This window comes from Oncorhynchus mykiss, chromosome 24 (genome assembly GCF_057628025.1).
Source record: "Oncorhynchus mykiss isolate SJ-2025 chromosome 24, ASM5762802v1, whole genome shotgun sequence".
Taxonomy (NCBI): Eukaryota; Metazoa; Chordata; class Actinopteri; order Salmoniformes; family Salmonidae; genus Oncorhynchus; species Oncorhynchus mykiss.
In genome coordinates, this window is record NC_143045.1 from 31,010,061 (window position 1) to 31,031,741 (window position 21,681).

Genomic DNA, 21,681 nt, shown 5'->3' on the forward strand with positions numbered 1-21,681 from the left:
AGGTCAGTCAGTGTAGATAAGCATTCTAGACATTCTGGAGATATAGTTCATTAATTTGTACCAAGGAACAGACCGTTATTGTTCTAAACTCGTGACTACATTCACACACACATTATCTTCAGTACGGGGATCAAGAAAGAAAACTCAAACATATACAGTAACATTTAGTATTCTGATTAGTACATATACAGTAACATAATAGTATTCTGATTAGTACATCCTGATTGAAATGTATACATAATTAGTCATTATAGATAAAAAATTCCCTTAACAACCTGCCACCTTGATGGTGATGGTCAGGTATTGTAGAGCCCGTGATGAATGTCGGTTCAATAAACATGATACATTCTGAACGTTCTGTAACGTTGAGCAGTGTTGAACAGAAGTCTATAATAATAAGCATATTAAATGTAATTTCAATATCTGATACAATTTTGATTTTTTAAAGAAAACCGGAATGCTTTCACAAAGTAGCCTTATCATCACCAAACGCTGCACTTACGTATAATAATAGCCTACCTTAAAATCTGTGATAGGCTGGTTTTCAATCTTCAGAGCAGGTCTGATTGGTAAAAAGACAAATTGGTGAAAAAAGCGCTCAGAATTGGGCTTCCAGTGTAAACGCAGCCTTCTTCCTGGTTTATAAAGAAAGGTAAATGTCAATAGTAAACACGTGTAGGTGCACCGGTGTGCACTCATCTCATTGTCATAGTCACAACTGCTATCTTCCTATTGGTGGTGGTGGTGGATAGACACATTAGGCCTATTCAACCACTGGTTGTTTTTGAGTCTGTAATGCAGGTTTCTACGTTATGTCTTTGACAGTCTTATTATAAGGCATATATGTATATAGGCTATGGCAATTCTTTGTCCCTAATCTATGGATTTCACATGACTGGGAATACATATATGCATCTTTTGGTCACAGATACCGTTAAAAAAAAGGTAGGGGCGTGGATCAGAAAATCTGTCAGTATCTGGTGTGACCACCACTTGCCCCTGTCACACCCGATCTGTTTGACCTGTCTTTGTGCTTGTCTCCACCCCCCTCCAGGTGTCATCCATCTTCCCCATTATCCCATGTGTATTTATACCGGTTTTCTCTGTTTGTCTGTTGCCAGTTAGCTTTGTTTTGTCAAGTCTACCAGCGGTTTTCCCGTATCCCTGGCTTTCTCTAGTTCCTGTTTTCTAGTTTTGACCATTCTTCCTGCCCTAACTCTGCCTGCTGTTCTGTGCCTTGTCACACCACCCTGGATTACAGACCTCTGACTTCCCTGACCCTGCCTGACGTTCTGTACCTTGTCACACCACCCTGGATTGCTGACCTCTGCCTGCCCTGAGCCTGCCTGTCGTTCTGTACCTTTTGGACTCTGCTCTGGATTATTGACCTATGCCTGCCCTGAGCCTGCCTGTCGTTCTGTACCTTTCGGACTCTGCTCTGGATTACTGACCTATGCCTGCCCATGACCTGTCGTTTGCCTGCCCCTCTGTTTTTGTTATTAACTTGTTACTTCAAAACTGTCTGCATCTGGGTCTTCTGAGCCTTGAAAGCCCATGCAGTGTGAAAAATATCCTTCCTTCGCATAGAGTTGATCAGTCTGTTGATTGTGGAGTGTCATCCCACTCCTCTTCAATGGCTGTGCGAAGTTGCTGGATATTGGCGGGAACTGGAACACGCTGTCTTACACGTCAATCCAGAGCATCCCAAACAAGCTCAATGGGTGACATGTCTGAGTATACAGGCCATGGAATAACTGGAAAATGTTCAGCTTCCAGGAATGGTGTACAGATCCTTACGACATGGGGCCATGCATTATCATGCTGAAATATGACGTGATGGCGGCGGATGAATGGCACGACAATGCGCCTCAGGATCTCGTCACGGTATCTCTGTGCATTCAATTTGCCATCGATTAAATGGAATTGTGTTCGTTGTTCGTAGCTTATGCCTGCCTATACCATGACCCCACCGTCACCATGGGGAACTCTGTTCACAACGTCTCAAAGGAGAATAGGGGGTTTAAAGTGTGTGTATGCGTCTGTCACCAGATCTCAACCCAATTAAACACCTCCACTTCACTGATTCTCAACACAGGGGCTCCACAATGGTGCTATCATCGAGAAGGCGAGGTCAGTACAGGTGCATCAAAGCTGGGACCGAGAGACTGAAAAACAGCTTCTATCTCAAGGCCATCAGACTGTTAAATAGCCATCACTACCCGGCTACCACCTGGTTACTTAACCCTGCACCGTAGAGGCTGCAGCCCCATATACATAGACATGGAAACACTGGTCACTTTAATAATGGAACACTAGTCACTTTATTCATGTTTACATACGGCTTTACTCATTTCATATGAAATATACTGTATTCTATTCTACTGTATTTTACTCAACGCCACTCTGACATTGCGCATCCAAATATTTATATATTTCTTAATTCCATTACTTTTAGATGTGTGTATTGTAAATGGTTAGATATTACTGTATTGTTGGATCTAGGAACACAAGCATTTAGCTACACCCACTGTAACATCTGCTAAATAAGTGTATGTGACCAATAAAATATGATTTGATTTGAGACATGCAACGAGGGAATGGCTGGAGCGACACATTTGCTGTAGTACAGAGATGTTTTCCTGTCTTGTACCTGTAGATGGGGTAAAAGGCCCAGTATTACCAAGCAACAAGTAGTTGGTGAGCTTCTCAGGATACAGTAAAGGAACTGGGTAGTCAACATAGTGTGTCTCTGTGAATAATTCTGCCTTCAAGTATTATAAAGGCAGTATTATATATTCAACGTGGTCTTCTAGCCTCCCTACTCTTCTTCATCAGGAGTTACCGAACACTACTGGAGAGCTATTGGAGGTGCAGGTTCCAGCTCAGATTAAACCCCCTACTCATTTAATCAGGGTCCTGATGAGAGGATGATGTGTAGGACGTATTAACCGGGTGTGTTAGAGCAGGGCTGGAAAAGCCTGCACATCCAGTGGCTCTCCAGAAGGGGTTGGCCACTCCTGATCTAGGTTCCATGAAGAAGGAACAGAGGTTGGTGTCATTAAAAAAACAAATAAAATGGCCTCCCGGGTGGCACAGTGGTTAAGGGCGCTGTACGGCAGCGCCAGCTGTGCCACCAGAGACACTGGGTTCGCGCCCAGGCTCTGTCGTGAACCGGCCGCGACCGCGAGGTCCGTGGGGCGACGCACAATTGGCCTAGCGTTGTCCGGGTTAGGGAGGGCTTGGCCGGTAGGGATATCCTTGTCTCATCGCACACCAGCGACTCCTGTGGCGGGCCGGGCGCAGTGCGTGCTAACCAAGGTACACGGTGTTTCCTCCGACACATTGGTGCGGCTGGCTTCTGGGTTGGATGGTGCTGTGTTAAGAAGCAGTGCGGCTTGGTTGGGTTCTGTATCGGAGGACGCATGACTTTCAACCTTCGTCTCTCCCGAGCCCGTACGGGAGTTGTAGCAATGAGACAAGATAGTAGCTACTAAACAATTGGATACCACGAAAAAGTGGTGAAATTTAAATAAAATAAAATAGATGAAATGACCAATCAACATGTAGAATATCATTGATTTTATCATATGATTTTAAAGGACAGTGTTACATGATCACACAGGCACTCATCTAGCTTTCCATTTTACCAAGCATTTTGGATAGTGATGACAGTGATGATAGTGATGACAGTTAACAGTTAACACATTGTTTCCAGTAGCCTATTGAATTGATAACCAAAGCAAAGTCTGACAAGTATAGCTGTATATGTAATACATAGATTCATGTTGATATGTTAATAACAACCAATACATTGAGATACATAAGTGCCCCTACATTAAATGACAGTAGGCTAATATAGGTGAGAGGTTGATAATTAGGCTTGTTCAGACCGGGACAGTAGCTAGTTCCACCATGTTGCTTTGAGGAGGGGACCAGGAGCAGGTTGGGTTGTGTGTATATCTGACCCCAGGCAGAGTAGCAGGAGCGTGGGGGACAGAGAGAGGACAGGCAGTGTGAACCTCTCAGAGCCCCAATGTGTCTTTCTGCACCTGGCAACCCAAAAGGGTGTTTCCAGCCTGGACACACTCGGACACACTGGCCGCTGAAACACACATCACCAGGACAGGTATCATGAGAGATATTGTGGAATCATGGGGACAAGGGTGGGCAAAATGTATCCTCAAACACTTGTTAGAAGACAAAATACCACCAACATTGTATTGTGAATGATTGATTATACTCACAATAGAGAGATTAAGTAATAGAGTGGATCCCAACCAGGAAATTGCTTTCATCGAAACAATTTATTTCCAATCAGGTTAGATGAAGGCCAAAATTTTAGATGCCAGGACTATGAGAGTGAGCTATAGCTACCTTTCTGAGCCTGGATCCATGATACTGCCTTCAAGGCCAGAAACTGCCACTCCTCCTGAGCCTCCATCTTGAACCCATAGAGCCATACCAGGGCTAGAACCGTGGCCCACACCTCCTGGTCCACCTGAGAGAGAGAGAACAGAACAGAAAGACAGACGGGGAGAGAGAGACAGACCGACAGACCGACAGACAGACAGACAGACAGACAGACAGACAGACAGACAGACAGACAGAGAGAGTGACAGACAGAGAGAGCGACAGACAGAGAGAGCGACAGACAGAGAGAGAGAGCGACAGACAGACAGACAGACAGAGCGACAGACAGACAGACAGAGCGACAGACAGACAGACAGAGCGACAGACAGACAGACAGAGCGACAGACAGACAGAGAGAGAGAGAGAGAGCGACAGACAGACAGAGAGAGAGCGACAGACAGACAGACAGAGAGAGAGCGACAGACAGACAGAGAGAGAGCGACAGACAGACAGACAGACAGACAGACAGACAGACAGACAGGCAGACAGACAGACAGACAGACAGACAGACAGACAGAGAGAGAGAGAGAGACAGAGAGCGACAGACAGACAGAGAGCGACAGACAGACAGACAGACAGACAGACAGACAGACAGACAGACAGACAGACAGACAGACAGACAGACAGACAGACAGACAGAGAGAGAGAGAGCGACAGACAGACAGAGAGAGAGCGACAGACAGACAGACAGACACACAGACAGAGAGCGACAGAGACAGAGAGCGACAGACAGACAGAGAGCGACAGACAGACAGACAGACAGACAGACAGACAGACAGACAGACACACAGACAGACAGAAAAAGAGAGTAAGGGAAAGAGAACGAGAGAGATGATGAGAAAGAGAGGAAACAGGCAGAAGATAAGGATACTGAGACATGGGAATCATGGTGAGATTCAGTTCAATGGTCATCATGCCGTTGTCCAGAGCTGATGGTCATTCTACAGAATATACGTGCAGATAGTCTGTGTGATTTCAGAGTCTTAGTTTATTTCTGTGGACCTACCGGTGCAGGCTTTGGCTTGGCCACTTCCTCCTCAGTCTTCCCCAGTACCTCAGCCAACGCTGCCTCCAGGACCCAGGAACCAGAGGCCTTCTGGAGGGAGATCAGCTGGAGGAGAGTGTCCTTCACAGGATTAGAGGATGTGGCTGGACAGTCTAAGTCTGATGGGACAGGACAACAAATAGTCAGAACGGTGACAACTGACCAAAACGTTTTTTACCTAATACCTAAACATTATAGCACCAGTGGCTAACTGGGTCACCCAAACCCTAAAAACAGTGGTAAAGTCCTTGTACTGGGCTTGAGTAATACAATCACAATAAATGGATACGCTTTGGGGAGTATCAAACTGTGTTACCTGTTATTCACATGGGAATTGTACTTGAAATGAGGTTAACACAGATATTAACCCTTTGCAAGAGTCTTGGTCACAGTCTAATAATTCAGGTCTCCAAACCAGAAAACTAATGTAAATGGGTAATGTTTGTTTTGTACATTCCTATCAACAAAAAAGTCTATCAATAGCAGATCATAATTCAATATTACAATTCAATACCCAAAATAATTCAACATTTACAATGTTCTTTCCAACATTTCTGTAAAAGCCATGATGTGAAAAGGAAAAAAATATATAAAATGTGTATTGTCAATTCCGGATATTGTCAAATGTAATTATTATTTGAATTGAACCTGAAATGAATAAAGACATGTAGTTTCATCTAAACATGAACCCATCAGATCACAATCTAAATACAAATGAACAGGGATCGTATTAACAGGGTTCAGTCAAAATATGATTAACTCATAATAGTGATAGGAAGCATATTGAAATAGAGGCATGAGCATGAGTCATGCAATTTGTTTCATAACCAAATAGACTCAGTGCTTACCTTCACTATGAAGCTTACTCATTTTGCTAAACTTTGACCTTAATCCTAGGGGACCCATATCAGCTTGGACATTGAAACTCATCTTTTTGGGCATAGACATGTTCATAGCCGCACCATACACCGTCCTCCTGGACATGGAGGTTTTTAAAAATGCTGAGAAAGAAACACACAGGTCACTGGGTTACAAACAAAGGAAAACACACAGAACACATTTATAAATAAACACTGAGGCTTACATGTGCAGAGGGCACAGTTTGTGACACTGCAGCTCGGGTTACCACTTATTTATTTGGGGCAGCAGGGAACCTAGTGGTTAGAGCGTAAACGAAAGATCGAATCCCCGAGCTGACAAGGTAAAAATCTGTCGTTCTGCCCCTGAACAAGGCAGTTAACCCACTGTTCCTAGGCCGTCATTGTAAATAAGAATTTGTTCTTAACTGACTTGCCTATTTAAATAAAATGTAAACATTTGTATACATATATTTTGTGCTGTTTACACAATATCTGCATAAAATCATTTCCTTACACCGACGCTGTTGTTTCACAGACACAGACACACTTGGCGTGGGGACTTGTCTGAGTAGCATTGGTCCTTGCACAGCCTCTCCATCTACTTTGTGGACAGCGATGAAGGCAGTAAAGACACTGCTCACTCCTGATTGGACGCTGAGCTCTACCACCTTCTCTTGCACTCCCTTCTTCTTCCCATCCCCCTGTCTCTCTTCCATCTCCAGGGAGCGGATCAGGGTTCGAGCCCCCAGCCTGTGGATGGTCAGTCTGGAGAGGAGGGATAGAGAGATTAAGATGGTGGAGTGGGGGAGAGAAGGGATAGAGAGATTAAGATGGTGGAGTGGGGGAGAGGAGGGATAGAGAGATTAAGATGGTGGAGTGGGGGAGAGGAGGGATAGAGATATTAAGATGGTGGAGTGGGGGAGAGGAGGGATAGAGAGATTAAGATGGTGGAGTGGGGGAGAGGAAGGATAGAGGGATTAAGATGGTGGAGTGGGGGAGAGGAGGGATAGAGAGATTAAGATGGTGGAGTGGGGGAGAGGAGGGATAGAGAGATTAAGATGGTGGAGTGGGGGAGAGGAGGGATAGAGAGATTAAGATGGTGGAGTGGGGGAGAGGAGGGATAGAGAGATTAAGATGGTGGAGTGGGGGAGAGGAGGGATAGAGAGATTAAGATGGTGGAGTGGGGGAGAGGAAGGATAGAGGGATTAAGATGGTGGAGTGGGGGAGAGGAAGGATAGAGAGATTAAGATGGTGGAGTGGGGGAGAGAAGGGATAGAGAGATTAAGATGTTGGAGTGGGGGAGAGGAAGGATAGAGGGATTAAGATGTTGGAGTGGGGGAGAGGAGGGATAGAGAGATTAAGATGGTGGAGTGGGGGAGAGAAGGGATAGAGAGATTAAGATGTTGGAGTGGGGGAGAGGAAGGATAGAGGGATTAAGATGTTGGAGTGGGGGAGAGGAGGGATAGAGAGATTAAGATGGTGGAGTGGGGGAGAGGAGGCATAGAGAGATTAAGATGGTGGAGTGGGGGAGAGGAGGGATAGAGAGATTAAGATGGTGGAGTGGGGGAGAGGAAGGATAGAGGGATTAAGATGTTGGAGTGGGGGAGAGGAGGGATAGAGAGATTAAGATGGTGGAGTGGGGGAGAGGAGGGATAGAGAGATTAAGATGGTGGAGTGGGGGAGAGGAGGGATAGAGATATTAAGATGGTGGAGTGGGGGAGAGGAGGGATAGAGAGATTAAGATGGTGGAGTGGGGGAGAGGAGGGATAGAGAGATTAAGATGGTGGAGTGGGGGAGAGGAGGGATAGAGAGATTAAGATGGTGGAGTGGGGGAGAGGAGGGATAGAGAGATTAAGATGGTGGAGTGGGGGAGAGGAGGGATAGAGAGATTAAGATGGTGGAGTGGGGGAGAGGAGGGATAGAGAGATTAAGATGGTGGAGTGGGGGAGAGGAGGGATAGAGAGATTAAGATGGTGGAGTGGGGGAGAGGAGGGATAGAGAGATTAAGATGGTGGAGTGGGGGAGAGGAGGGATAGAGAGATTAAGATGGTGGAGTGGGGGAGAGGAGGGATAGAGAGATTAAGATGGTGGAGTGGGGGAGAGGAGGGATAGAGAGATTAAGATGGTGGAGTGGGGGAGAGAAGGGATAGAGAGATTAAGATGGTGGAGTGGGGGAGAGGAGGGATAGAGAGATTAAGATGGTGGAGTGGGGGAGAGGAGGGATAGAGGGATTAAGATGGTGGAGTGGGGGAGAGAAGGGATAGAGAGATTAAGATGGTGGAGTGGGGGAGAGAAGGGATAGAGGGATTAAGATGTTGGAGTGGGGGAGAGGAGGGAAGGAGAGATTAAGATGGTGGAGTGGGGGAGAGGAGGGATAGAGAGATTAAGATGGTGGAGTGGGGGAGAGGAGGGATAGAGATATTAAGATGGTGGAGTGGGGGAGAGGAGGGATAGAGGGATTAAGATGGTGGAGTGGGGGAGAGGAGGGATAGAGAGATTAAGATGGTGGAGTGGGGGAGAGGAGGGATAGAGAGATTAAGATGGTGGAGTGGGGGAGAGGAGGGATAGAGAGATTAAGAGGGGAGGATTGATGATGGGATGGGGGTACCTACTAAATGTATCAAATCATACAACATAGATGAAATGCATTAGTAGTGCTGGCACTGTTTCTGTTAATGGAGCGTCATGGCAGTCTTGTCTGTAAGTGGTGGCACATTCCCTTAATGTATCTGACCAAGGCATGCACACCGTAAACAGTAAAAAACAGTGCTGTTTTTACCCAGTGTCTTCTGCAGGCTTGAGACTGAAGCTCAGCTGGTTCTCAACAGGCTGCTCAGCCAGGTTGTACTTCACTGTCACTGAGCCCTCTGTGTCCCCTGAGCTCTGAGATAAGGAGATAGGGAAAGAGAAAGACAGAGAGACAGAACGATATAGAGAGAAAACAAGGAAATATGGGGTTGAGTGAAACACGTGGACCTTGACCAAACAAATAGTTATGACCTTTCCAGTGCCCTTTGAACATTGACATACTGTATGTTAAACAATATCAACACTCATAACAGGAGAAGGCAGAGCCCTAACCTTCCCAGTGAGCTGGGCATACAGCAGTGCCCTCTGACCCTGGAAGAGCACTCTGATTGGTGGAGACAGAGGGGTGACAGACACCCCCTTTGGGACATTCCACTTGACTGAGATGTCCACCACAGCCGGCTGCAGGGCAAACCGGAGGGACTGCATCACCTGAGGGAGGGAGGGAAGAGGGAGAGAGAAGAAGCGGTAGAGAAGAAGGCAGGTGATGAAAACACATTTCTAACCAATACAGCCCTCTTTACATATGCACACACACACTTTCCCACCCTCTTACTCTCTTACTTTGGGCTGCATCCTGTCCTGTCCTGTGATAAACTGTGAGTGCCCTCCACCCTGCTTGGCCACCCCAGAGATGAGAGCAGAGCTGGCCCCCTCTCCAATCCCAAAGGAGAAGCACCTGGCAGGGACACACCCAGGGAAACAGTATTATTGTTGTTGTCAAATACCAAAATAAGGCTATCAAACAAATCACTGGTATCGTTTTCTTGTGCTTGTGGGCTGACTGAATTAAAACATAACTGTACAGGAAGAATCATCAATACAGAAGCTTTTGTTTTCTCACAGGGGTGAAAAACCCCTAACCTACATAATCCCCCACACTGCTGCCCACAACCAGATTGGATAGGTTTACATTAGATTAAGTTTAACAATGTATCTTTTGAGTCAAAAAGACCAGTGGTTAGAACCTTGTAGACAAAGATGGCTTTACTTTCCAGACAGGTGCAATGGCCTCTGTTACAAACTACAGTGGGGCAAAAAAGTATTTAGTCAGCCACCAATTGTGCAAGTTCTCCCACTTAAAAAGATGAGAGAGGCCTGTACATCATCATAGGTACACTTCAACTATGACAGACAAAATGAGGAAAAAAATCCAGAAAATCACATTGTAGTATTTTTAATGAATTTATTTGCAAATTATGGTGGAAAATAAGTATTTGGTCAATAACATAAAGTTTCTCAATACTTTGTTATATACCCTTTGTTGGCAATGACAGAAGTCAAACGTTTTCTGAAAATCTTCACAAGGTTTTCACACACTGTTGCTGGTATTTTGACCCATTCCTCCATGCAGATCTCCTCTAGAGCAGTGATGTTTTGGGGCTGTTGCTGGGCAACACGGACTTTCAACTCCCTCCAAAGATTATCTGTGGGGTTGAGATCTGGAGACTGGCTAGGCCACTCCAGGACCTTGAAATGCTTCTTACGAAGCCACTCCTTCGTTGCCCGGGCGGTGTGTTTGGGATCATTGTCATGCTGAAAGACCAAGCCACGTTTCATCTTCAATGCCCTTGCTGAAGGAAGGAGGTTTTCACTCAAAATCTCACAATACATGGCCCCATTCATTCTTTCCTTTACACGGATCAGTCGTCCTGGTCCCTTTGCAGAAAAACAGCCCCAAAGCATGATGTTTCCACCCCCATGCTTCACAGTAGGTATGGTGTTCTTTGAATGCAACTCAGCATTCTTTGTCCTCCAAACACAACGAGTTGAGTTTTTACCAAAAAGTTATATTTTGGTTTCATCTGACCATATGACATTCTCCCAATCTTCTTCTGGATCATCCAAATGCTCTTCAGACGGGCCTGGACATGTACTGGCTTAAGCAGGGGGACACGTCTGGCACTGCAGGATTTGAGTCCCTGGCGGCGTAGTGTGTTACTGATGGTAGGCTTTGTTACTTTGGTCCCAGCTCTCTGCAGGTCATTCACTAGGTCCCCCCATGTGGTTCTGGGATTTTTGCTCACCGTTCTTGTGATCATTTTGACCCCACGGGGTGAGATCTTGCATGGAGCCCCAGATCGAGAGAGATTATCAGTGGTCTTGTATGTCTTCCATTTCCTAATAATTGCTCCCACAGTTGACTTCTTCAAACCAAGCTGCTTATCTATTGCAGATTCAGTCTTCCCAGCCTGGTGCAGGTCTACAATTTTGTTTCTGGTGTCCTTTGACAGCTCTTTGGTCTTGGCCATAGTGGAGTTTGGAGTGTGACTGTTTGAGGTTGTGGACAGGTGTCTTTTATACTGACAACAAATTCAAACAGGTGCCATTAATACAGGTAATGAGTGGAGGACAGAGGAGCCTCTTAAAGAAGAAGTTACAGGTCTGTGAGAGCCAGAAATTTTGCTTGTTTGTAGGTGACCAAATACTTATTTTCCACCATAATTTGCAAATAAATTCATAAAAAATCCTACAATGTGATTTTCTGGATTTCTTTTCTCATTTTGTCTGACATAGTTGAAGTGTACCTATGATGAAAATTACAGGCCTCTCTCATCTTTTTAACTTGCACAATTGGTGGCTGACTAAATACTTTTTTGCCCCACTGTATATTGAAACCAGTTAGGGACAGTTCCCAATGTTTGAAAATATTCTCAATGACCATCCCCTTTTATATTTTTCCATATGTACACATTTTCGGTATTAAAACTTCTTAGGGCTGCAATCCCGTCAACGGGATCGATATGACAACAGCCAGTGAAAGTGCATGGAGCCAAATTCAAAACAGAAATCTCATAATTAAAATTCCTCAAACATACATGTATTTTATACCTTTTTAAAGGTAATCTTGTTGTTAATCCCACCACAGTGTCCAATTTCAAATAGGCTTTACAGCGAAAGCACCACAAACGATTATGTTAGGTCACCACCAACTCACAGAAAAACACAGCCATTTTTCCAGCCAAAGAGAGGAACAAAAAAAAAGCACAAATAGAGATAAAATGAATCACTAACCTTTGATGATCTTCATCACACTCATAGGACTTCATGTTACAGAATACATGTATGTTTTGTTTGATAAAGTTAATATTTTTATAAAAAAAATCTCAATACACATTGGCGCGTTACGTTCACTAGTATCAAAAACATTCGGTGATATTGCAGAGAGCCACATCATGTTGCAGAAATACTCATTATAAATTTCGATGAAAATACAATTGTTAGACATGGAAATATAGATATACCTCTCCTTAATGCAACCGCTGTGTCAGATTTAAAAAAAAACTTGACGGAAAAAGCTAACCATGCAATATTCTGAGAAGGGCGCTCAGAAAAAAATAATTCTCTGCCATGTTGGAGTCAACAGAAATCAGAAATAACATTATAAATATTTCCTTACCTTTGATGGTCTTCATCAGAATGCACTCCCAGGAATCCTAGTTCCACAATAAATGTTTGATTTGTTCGATAATGTCCATTATTTATGTCCAAGTAGCTACTTTTGTTTGGGCGTTTAGTACACAAATCCAAACGCTCGTGCAGGTCCAGCCAAACGTCGGACAAAAACTTCAAAAAGTTATATTACAGGTCGTAGAAACATTTCAAACTAAAGTATATAATCAATCTTTAGGATGTTTTTATCATAAATCTTAAATAACGTTCCAACCGGAGAATTCCATTGTCTGTAGAAAAGCCATGGAACGCAGGTCGCTATCATGTGAAATGCGCATCACCAGGACCTGGCTCTCTGCCAGATCACTGACTCAAAGAGCTCCCACATCACCGTAGAAGCCTCATTCAAGTTTCTAAAGATGGATGATATCTAGTGGAAGCCTTAGGAAGTGCAACATAACCAATATCCCACTGTGTATTCGATAGGGGCTGGGTTGAAAATCGAACAACCTCAGATTTCCCACTTCCTGTTTGGATTTCTTAGGTTTTTGCCTGCCATATGAGTTCTGTTTTACTCACAGACATAATTCAAACAGTTTTAGAAAGTTCAGTGTGTTTTCTATGCAATACTACTAATAATATGCATATTTTAGCAACTGGGACTGAGGAGCAGGCTGTTTACTCTGGGCACCTTTCATCCAAGCTACTCAATACTGCCCCTGCAGCCATAAGAAGTTAATGCAAAAATAATGATTTCCACCACAAATACCTGTGTTTATAAATATGTATATCATCTTTACTACTGCAGCATGTTTTGTGGCAAAGTGAATGGCACGCAGGGCTACGGGCCAGCAAGGTGAGCTGCGCTCCCTCTCCCTGCCCGTCTCATTACACTACGATCAGAGCCGGTTGCAGACAATGATCAGCAAGAGGAAATCTGATTTTTGCGCGCAGCTTGGAAGGGACATTGCTCACTACCCTCCCCTGCGCCCAATAAAAACACCACTACCCTCCCCTGCACCCAATAAAAACACCACTACCCTCCCCTGCGCCCAATAAAAACACCACTACCCTCCCCTATGCCCAATAAAAAAAAAAACAACCCTCCCCTGCACCCAACAAAAACACCACTACCCTCCCCTGCGCCCAATAAAAACACCACTACCCTCCCCTGCGCCCAATAAAAACACCACTACCCTCCTCTATGCCCAATAAAAAAAAACACAACCCTCCCCTGCACCCAACAAAAACACCACTACCCTCCCCTGCGCCCAATAAAAACACCACTACCTCCCCTGCGCCCAATAAAAACACCACTACCTCTCCTGCGCCCAATAAAAACACCACTACCTGCCCTGCGCCCAATAAAAACACCACTATCCTCCCCTGCGCCCAATAAAAAAACCACTATCCTCCCCTGCGCCCAATAAAAACACCACTACCTGCCCTGCGCCCAATAAAAACACCACTATCCTCCCCTGCGCCCAATAAAAACACCACTACCTCCCCTGCGCCCAATAAAAACACCACTATCCTCCCCTGCGCCCAATAAAAACACCACTACCTCCCCTATTGTGGACAACTCCCCCATAACAGTAATTTTAGAACTGTCCCGTACCTTTCAGGTGGGAGGTAACAGAGTTATTTAAAGCAGGGCTCCCATAGCTAGGTAATGATAGGGGAAACAGTGATTGTGGGCCCACCTGTGAGAGCCGGCATTTGCCTTCACCAGATCCAGCACTTCCTTGGTGTTCCCCACCTCACCGTCAGTGAACAAGAAGAGCTGAGGACAACAGAGAGGGTATGTTCATCATGTGTTAATGTTAAATAAGGTACATGCAGCCCCTGGGGCATCAGGTAGCCTAATGGTCAGAGCATTGGGTCAGTAACCGAAAGGTTGCTGGATCGAATCCCTGACATGACAAGGTAAAAATCAGTCGTTCTGCTCTTGAACAACCACAGTTCCCTGGTAGGCTGTCATTGTAAATAAGATGGTGTTCTTAACTGACTTGCCTAGTTAAATAGAAGGTTAACAATAATTTTTTAAACATGCAGCCCTGAAGTATACAGAGTATGTTTCCTCAGTAACCAAAAACACAGGTCTATTTGCTGTCCCAGTAAGAAAGGCATGGTAATATAAATACCACACACTCAAAAGATACTGTTTGGTTGGATGTAACTAAACATGCCATTGTAGTGGAGTGCATGAGTAGCGGACATGAGTCAGTCATGGTCATGTGATGAGGTAGCCCCGCCTGCGAACTTAAAAAAAAAAAAAAAAACCCTAATAACTAATATTGATAACCATTTACACTACCGGTCAAAAGTTTTAGAACACTTACTCATTCAAGGGTTTTTCTTTGTTTTTACTATTTTCTACGTGGTAGAATAATAGTGAATACATCAAAACTATTAAAAAACACATATGGAATGCTGTAGTGTTTTATATTTTAGATTATTTAAAGTTGCCACCCTTTGCCTTATTGACAGCCTTGCACACTCTTGGCATTCTCTCAACCAGCTTCACCTGGAATGCTTTTCCAACAGTCTTGAAGGGGTTCCCACATATGCTGAGCACTTGTTGGCTGCTTTTCCTTCCCTCTGCAGGCCGACTCATCCCAAAACCATCTCAATTGGGTTGAGGTCGGGTGATTTTGGCGGCCAGGTCACCTGATGCAACACACCATCACTCTCCTTCTTGGTCAAATAGCCCTTACAGAGCTTGGAGGTGTGTTGGGTCATTGTCCTGGTGAAGTGTGCCTTGAACTCTAAATAAAATCACTGACAGTGTCACCAGCAAATCACCCCCACACCTCCTGCATGCTTCACGGTGGGAACTACACATGCAGAGATCATCCGTTCACCTACTCTGCATCTCACAACACAACATCTCACATTTGGACTCAGACTAAAGGACAGGTTTTGCTCCCATGATGTGGAGTATCTGATGATAAGCTGTAGACCACACTATCAACCTAGAGGGTTATCTGCATTTCTCGTAGCTGTCTACATACCACCTCAGACCGATGCTGGCACTAAGACTGCACTCAATGAGCTGTATTTAGCCATAAGAAAATAGGAAAACACTAATCCAGAGGCAGCACTCCTAGTGGCCGAGGACTTTATTGCACATTTCTATCAGCATGTTAAATGTGCAACCAGAGAGAGAGAAAAAAAAACTCTAGACCACCTTTCCTCCACACACAGAGAAGCGTAACAAAGCTCTCCCTCCATCTGACCATAATTCTATCCTCCTGATTCCTGCTTAAAAGCTCAAATTTAAGCAGGAAGCACCAGTGACTTGGTCAATAAAAAAGTGGTCAGATGAAGCAGATACTAAGCTACAGGACTGTTTTGCTAGCACAGACTGGAATATGTTCCGGGATTCTTCCGATGGCATCAAGGAGTATACCACATCAGTCAATGGCTTCATCAATAAGTGCATCAATGATGCCCCCCCCCAACAGTGACCATACATACATGCATACGTCTTCACTGACATTTTCAACCTTTCCCAGTCCATGCCACCATAGACCCTGTGCCCAAGAACACGAAGGTAACCTGCCTAAATGACTACCGACCCGTAGCACTCACCTCTGTAGCCATGAAGCGCTTTGAAAGCTGGTCATGGCTCACATCAACACCATTATCCCAGAAACCCTAGACCCACTCCAATTTGGATACTGCCCTATCAGATCCACAGATGATGCAATCTCTATTGCACTCCACACTTCCCTTTCCCATCTAGTCAAAAGGAATACCTATGTGAGAATGCTATTAATTGACTACAGCTCAGCGTTCAACACCCAAAGCTAATCAAAAGCTAAAGACCCTGGGACTAATAACCTCCCTCTGCAACTGGATCCTGGACTTCCTAACAGGCCGCCCACAGGTGGTAAGGGTAGGTAACAACACATCCGCCACGCTGATCCTCAACACAGGGGTCCCTCAGGGGTGCGTACTCAGTCCCCTCCTGCACTCCCTGTTCACTCATGACTGCACAGCCAGGTACGACTCCAACACAAGAGTGATCACTGACAATGACGAGACAGCCTATAGGGAGGAGATCAGAGACCTGGCCGTGTGGTGTCAGGACCACAACCTCTCCCTCAATGTGATGAAGTCAAAGGAGATGATTGTGGACTACAGGAAAAGGAGGACCGAACACGCCCTCATTCTCATCGATGGGGTTGCATTGGAGCAGGTTGAGAGCTTCAAGTTCCTTGGTGTCCACATCAACAACCTAACATGGTCCAAGCACACCAAGACAGTCGTGAAGAGGGCATGACAAAATCCTATTCCCCAGGAGACTGAAAAGATTTGGCATGGGTTCTCAGATCCTCAAAAGGTTCTACAGCTGCACCATCGAGAGCATGGTTGCATCACTGCCTGCGACCGCAAGGCACTACAGAGGGTAGTGTGTATGGCCCTGTACATCACTGGGGCCAAGCTTCCTGCCATCCAGGATCTCTATACCAGGCGGTGTCAGAGGAAGACACAAAAAATTGTCAAAGACTCCAGTCACCCTAGTCATAGACTGTTCTATCTGCTACTGCATGGCAAGCGGTACCGGGGCGCCAAGTCTAGGTCCAAGAGGCTTCTAAACAGCTTCTACCCCCAAGCCTTATGACACCTGAACATCTAATCAAATGGCTTCCCAGACTATTTGCATTGCCCACCCCCTCTTATACGCCGCTCCTACTCTCTGTTATTATCTATGCATAGTCTCTTTAATAACTCTAGCTACATGTTACCTCAATTATCTCGACTAACCGGTGCCCCCGCACATTGACTCTGTATCGGGACCCCCTGTATATAGTCTTGCTATTGTTATTTTACTGCTGCTCTTTAATTACTTGTTCCATTTATTTCTTATTCACATTTTTTTAACTGCATTGTTGGTTAGGGGCTTGAAAGTAAGTATTTCACCTGATGTATTCGGCGCATGTGACTAATACAATTGTTTGATTTCCACCGGTCTAATGTCCATTGCTCGTGTTTCTTGGCCCAAGAAACTATTTCTTATTGGTGTCCTTTAGTAGTGTTTTTTTGCAGCCATTTGATCATGAAGGCCTGATTCGGAAAAGTTGGCACAGTGGTTAAGGGCAGCGTCAGCTGTGCCATCAGAGACCCTGGGTTCGCGCCCAGGCTCTGTCGTAACCGGCCGCGACCGGAACAGTTGGCGCAGTGGGTGACACACAATTGGCCTAGCGTCGTCCGGGTTAAGGAGGGTTTGACCGGTAGGGATATCCTTGTCTCATCTCGCACCAGCGACTCCTGTGGCGGGCCGGGCACAGTGCGCGCTAACCAAGGTTGCCAGGTGCACGGTGTTTCCTCCGACACATTGGTGCGGCTGGCTTCCGGGTTGGATGCGCGCTGTGTTAAGCAGTGCGGCTAGTTTGGGTTGTGTATCGGAGGACGCATGACTTTCAACCTTCGTCTCTCCCGAGCCCGTACGGGAGTTGTAGCGATGAGACAAGATAGTAGCTACTACAACAATTGGACACTATGAAATTGGGGAGAAAAAGGGGTAAAAAATAAAATAAAATAAGTTGTGTCTGTTACTTGAACTGTGTGAAGCATTGATTTGGCCTGCAATCTGAGGAGCAGTTAATTCTAATGAACTTATCCTCTGGCTCTTCCATTCCTGTGGCTGTCCACATGAGAGCCAGTTTCATCATATCGCTTGATTGTTTTTGTGACTGCACTTGAAGAAACATTCAAAGTTCTTGACATTTTCTGTATTGTCTTAAAGTAATGATGGACTGTCGTTTGTCTTTGTTCATTTGAGCTGTTATTGCCATAATATGAACTTGGTCTTTTACCAAATAGGGCTTTCTTCTGTATACCACCCCTACCATGTGTCTCAAACACATTAAGGAAAGAAATTCCACAAATTAACTTTTAACAAGGCATATCTGTTACTTGAAATGCATTCCATGTGACTACCTCATGATGCTAGTTGAGAAAATGCCAAGAGGGTGCAAAGCAGTCATCAAGGCAAAGGGTGGCTACTTTGAAGATTTGACTTTGTTTGTTCCGGCACCTATCTGCCCAGATCCGGTACCTCTCACAGCATGATTTATTAATTATTTCACTGTTCACACTGTAGACATTCTAATAAAAGCAGTCAGCATTAAATCAAGTTGTCTCCTTGTTATTCCTCCCGCCCCCCAGAAAGACCATCATGTAAAAGCGCAGTGATCTTTCTATGTAATCATCCTATCCTGCCACACTGATTCCAGACCTGCTCTCTTTCATTGTACATAGAGGTTATGGGGAGGACCAGTGGGGTAAGTAACTGATCTTGACACAGGTCTTGGTAGTGGTGGTCAGCTAGTGAACAGGTCCCTATGTAAATCACATCACGTAACCTAGTCGTCTCCCTAATAAATTTGAATCGTGGGAAAACCAAATAAAAAAAATAAGAAAAAGTTTAAATTCGATTGCCTTTTCTTAAGTCCAAAAAAACAGAGAAACATGGTGAATTGAACCCAGAACGTGCCAGAGAACTGTCAGAGCCGGAGGAGAGGATTGAGGGGCATCACCACCGGCACCTCCACTTGCCAGTAGGCCTACTAGAGAGTCAGACTCGGCGGGAGAGGGAGACGGTGAGCTGGGGTGGAGGGGGGGTGGAGGGGGGCAGTGCATCAACTGACGAAGTGCTCGGAGCAGGTGCAATTTGCAGTTCAACAACAACTAAACGTATAACCCCAGCTTGTCATGCAGAATTCAAAGTTGGGCTGAACAACATGCAAAAAGGAGCATCGGTCTAGAAACGACTGGAGGGATTCAACTAGAAGAAGAGTGTGTGGCATGTACGGTAAATTAACATCCTATGCTTCAGACATCAAAAAACAAGAGCCCTCAGAAAGAAGGTTTTTGAACATGCCTGAACCAAGGCGCATTTGGTGGCAGCAAGCCTTGAAAACAAGGCTAAAGAGGACACCTAGGTTAACACAAAATAAAATAACAAATAGACACTACAGCCAGAGTCTTCAGAACAGCCTTAGAAGGTTAAATATCACAGTCACATACACACTCATGGATTCGAGCAAGAAGTTGACTCTCAGGAGTTAAATGGACTTGACATGGGAAGAGTCATTGTGAGAGGTTTTAAAAACTCAAGGTAGGACATTTTTTTCCCTTTACCTTCACAGCATAGAACAAGTTTGTAATGTGAATATGTGCTTCATATTACCACAGGCAGGAGGCCTGTATATTATCATGTGTGTGTTCTGCAGTATTTTTAGTTACTTAACTAGGCAAGTCAGTTAAGAACAAATTATTATTTACAATGACGGCATACACCGGCCAAACCCGGACGACGCTGGGCCAATTGTGCGCCGCCCTATGGGACTCCCAATCACGGCCGGTTGTGATACAGCCTGGATTCGAACCAGGGTGTCTGCAGTGCCTTTAGACCGTTGCACCACTTGGGAAGCCTACATTGATTTATTTTATTGTGATATTTGTTCTGCTACATTGTCTTGAAAATGATGTAAAATGTGTGTCTGGTAAGCCCCACAGCGGCGATGTGTGCATATGGGAGGTGTTCTGCAGTGTTGTCTAAAAATGTTGCTGAACATTGAGGTCTAGAAAATTAGGCTGTCAGAAATTCGGACTTGCGTAAGCCCCGCAGCTATACTCAAGTATAGTATATACCTACCCTCAGTTTGAAACTGGAAATGTACAGTTATTTGTGTAAAACTAACATGGAAATAGGACTCAGACTCATCCTCTGGCTTCAAAACAGAAGTCCTAACTCTCATGGTATTGTAGCTCAATGTACAATATTTGTATGTTAAGAAACAAAAGACAAAACAAAGCTCAATAAAAACCGACCAACCTCTAGTAGAGTTTAACACCCGTTCCTTTCCACACGCCCACTACTTTCCTTTAGACACACCTACTACTTTCCTTTAGACACACCCACTACTTTCCTTTAGACACACCCACTACTTTCCTATAGACACACCCACTACTTTCCTATAGACACACCTACTACTTTTCTTTACACACACCCACTACTTTCCTTTCCACACGCCTACTACTTTCCTTTAGACACACCTACTACTTTCCTTTAGACACACCTACTACTTTCCTTTCCACACGCCCACTACTTTCCTTTAGACACACCTACTACTTTCCTTTAGACACACCCACTACTTTCCTTTAAACACACCTACTACTTTCCTTTAGACACACCTACTACTTTCCTTTAGACACACCTACTACTTTCCTTTAAACACACCTACTACTTTCCTTTAGACACACCTACTACTTTCCTTTCCACACGCCCACTACTTTCCTTTAGACACACCTACTACTTTCCTTTAGACACACCCACTACTTTCCTTTCCACACGCCCACTACTTTCCTTTAGACACACCTACTACTTTCCTTTAGACACACCCACTACTTTCCTTTCCACACGCCCACTACTTTCCTTTAGACACACCTACTACTTTCCTTTCCACACGCCCACTACTTTCCTTTAGACACACCTACTACTTTCCTTTAAACACACCTACTACTTTCCTTTCCACACGCCCACTACTTTCCTTTAGACACACCTACTACTTTCCTTTAGACACACCCACTCGCCCATACTCTGGTCACCATATTGGGATGCAGCTACCTCACGTGGGGGAGGGGGTGAATGTAGCAGACATTAGGTTATGGTCACGTGATGATGTACCCCCACCTGCGAACTTCAAAACCCTCGGCCCAAGAGGGAATTTCTTCATGGTCGAAGACATTGGTTGGGAGACCCGGGTTCATATGCCAGGTGTTACATATGGAAAGGTGGGAGAAGTTAAAGGTGTTTCAGGAGGAAACTGTATGAATCACATTAAGGCATTTAAAAGACCGAAGAGTAAGGTGATTGGAAAGAAAAGAAAGTCTCACCACAATGATATACTTTTGACATATTTTTAAAAACTCCATTGTGGACCACTCAGAGTTTAGATACTAGGAAACAAACTTAGTCAAACGTGGTACAATGGTTCCTTTGGCGTCATCTATAATACATTACATCAACTACATTATTGGTAACAGTTATTTAAACAATAAGGCCCGAGTTGGTGTGGTTTATGGCAAATATACCACAACTAACGACGCACACGGAGTGTGTGGACACAGTCCTTAGCCGTGGTATATTGG

The 21,681-nt window shown here is 44.8% G+C and overlaps 1 protein-coding gene across 1 annotated transcript in view; it reads right to left on the bottom strand.

Moving 5' to 3' along the window:
• Window positions 1-3,564: 3,564 nt before the first annotated feature.
• The window catches only part of LOC110503155 (uncharacterized), an 82,484-nt gene continuing 64,367 nt past the window's right edge, over window positions 3,565-21,681 (bottom strand). The window contains exons 26-34 of the mRNA XM_090219087.1: window positions 14,220-14,299; window positions 9,688-9,802; window positions 9,397-9,555; window positions 9,095-9,198; window positions 6,830-7,080; window positions 6,304-6,456; window positions 5,417-5,574; window positions 4,375-4,498; window positions 3,565-4,102 (exon numbers count right to left, since the gene is read on the bottom strand). Coding sequence (XP_090075213.1) covers window positions 4,023-4,102; window positions 4,375-4,498; window positions 5,417-5,574; window positions 6,304-6,456; window positions 6,830-7,080; window positions 9,095-9,198; window positions 9,397-9,555; window positions 9,688-9,802; window positions 14,220-14,299 — 1,224 coding nt within the window. The 3' untranslated portion in view covers window positions 3,565-4,022. The remainder of the gene's footprint in view (window positions 4,103-4,374; window positions 4,499-5,416; window positions 5,575-6,303; window positions 6,457-6,829; window positions 7,081-9,094; window positions 9,199-9,396; window positions 9,556-9,687; window positions 9,803-14,219; window positions 14,300-21,681) is intronic.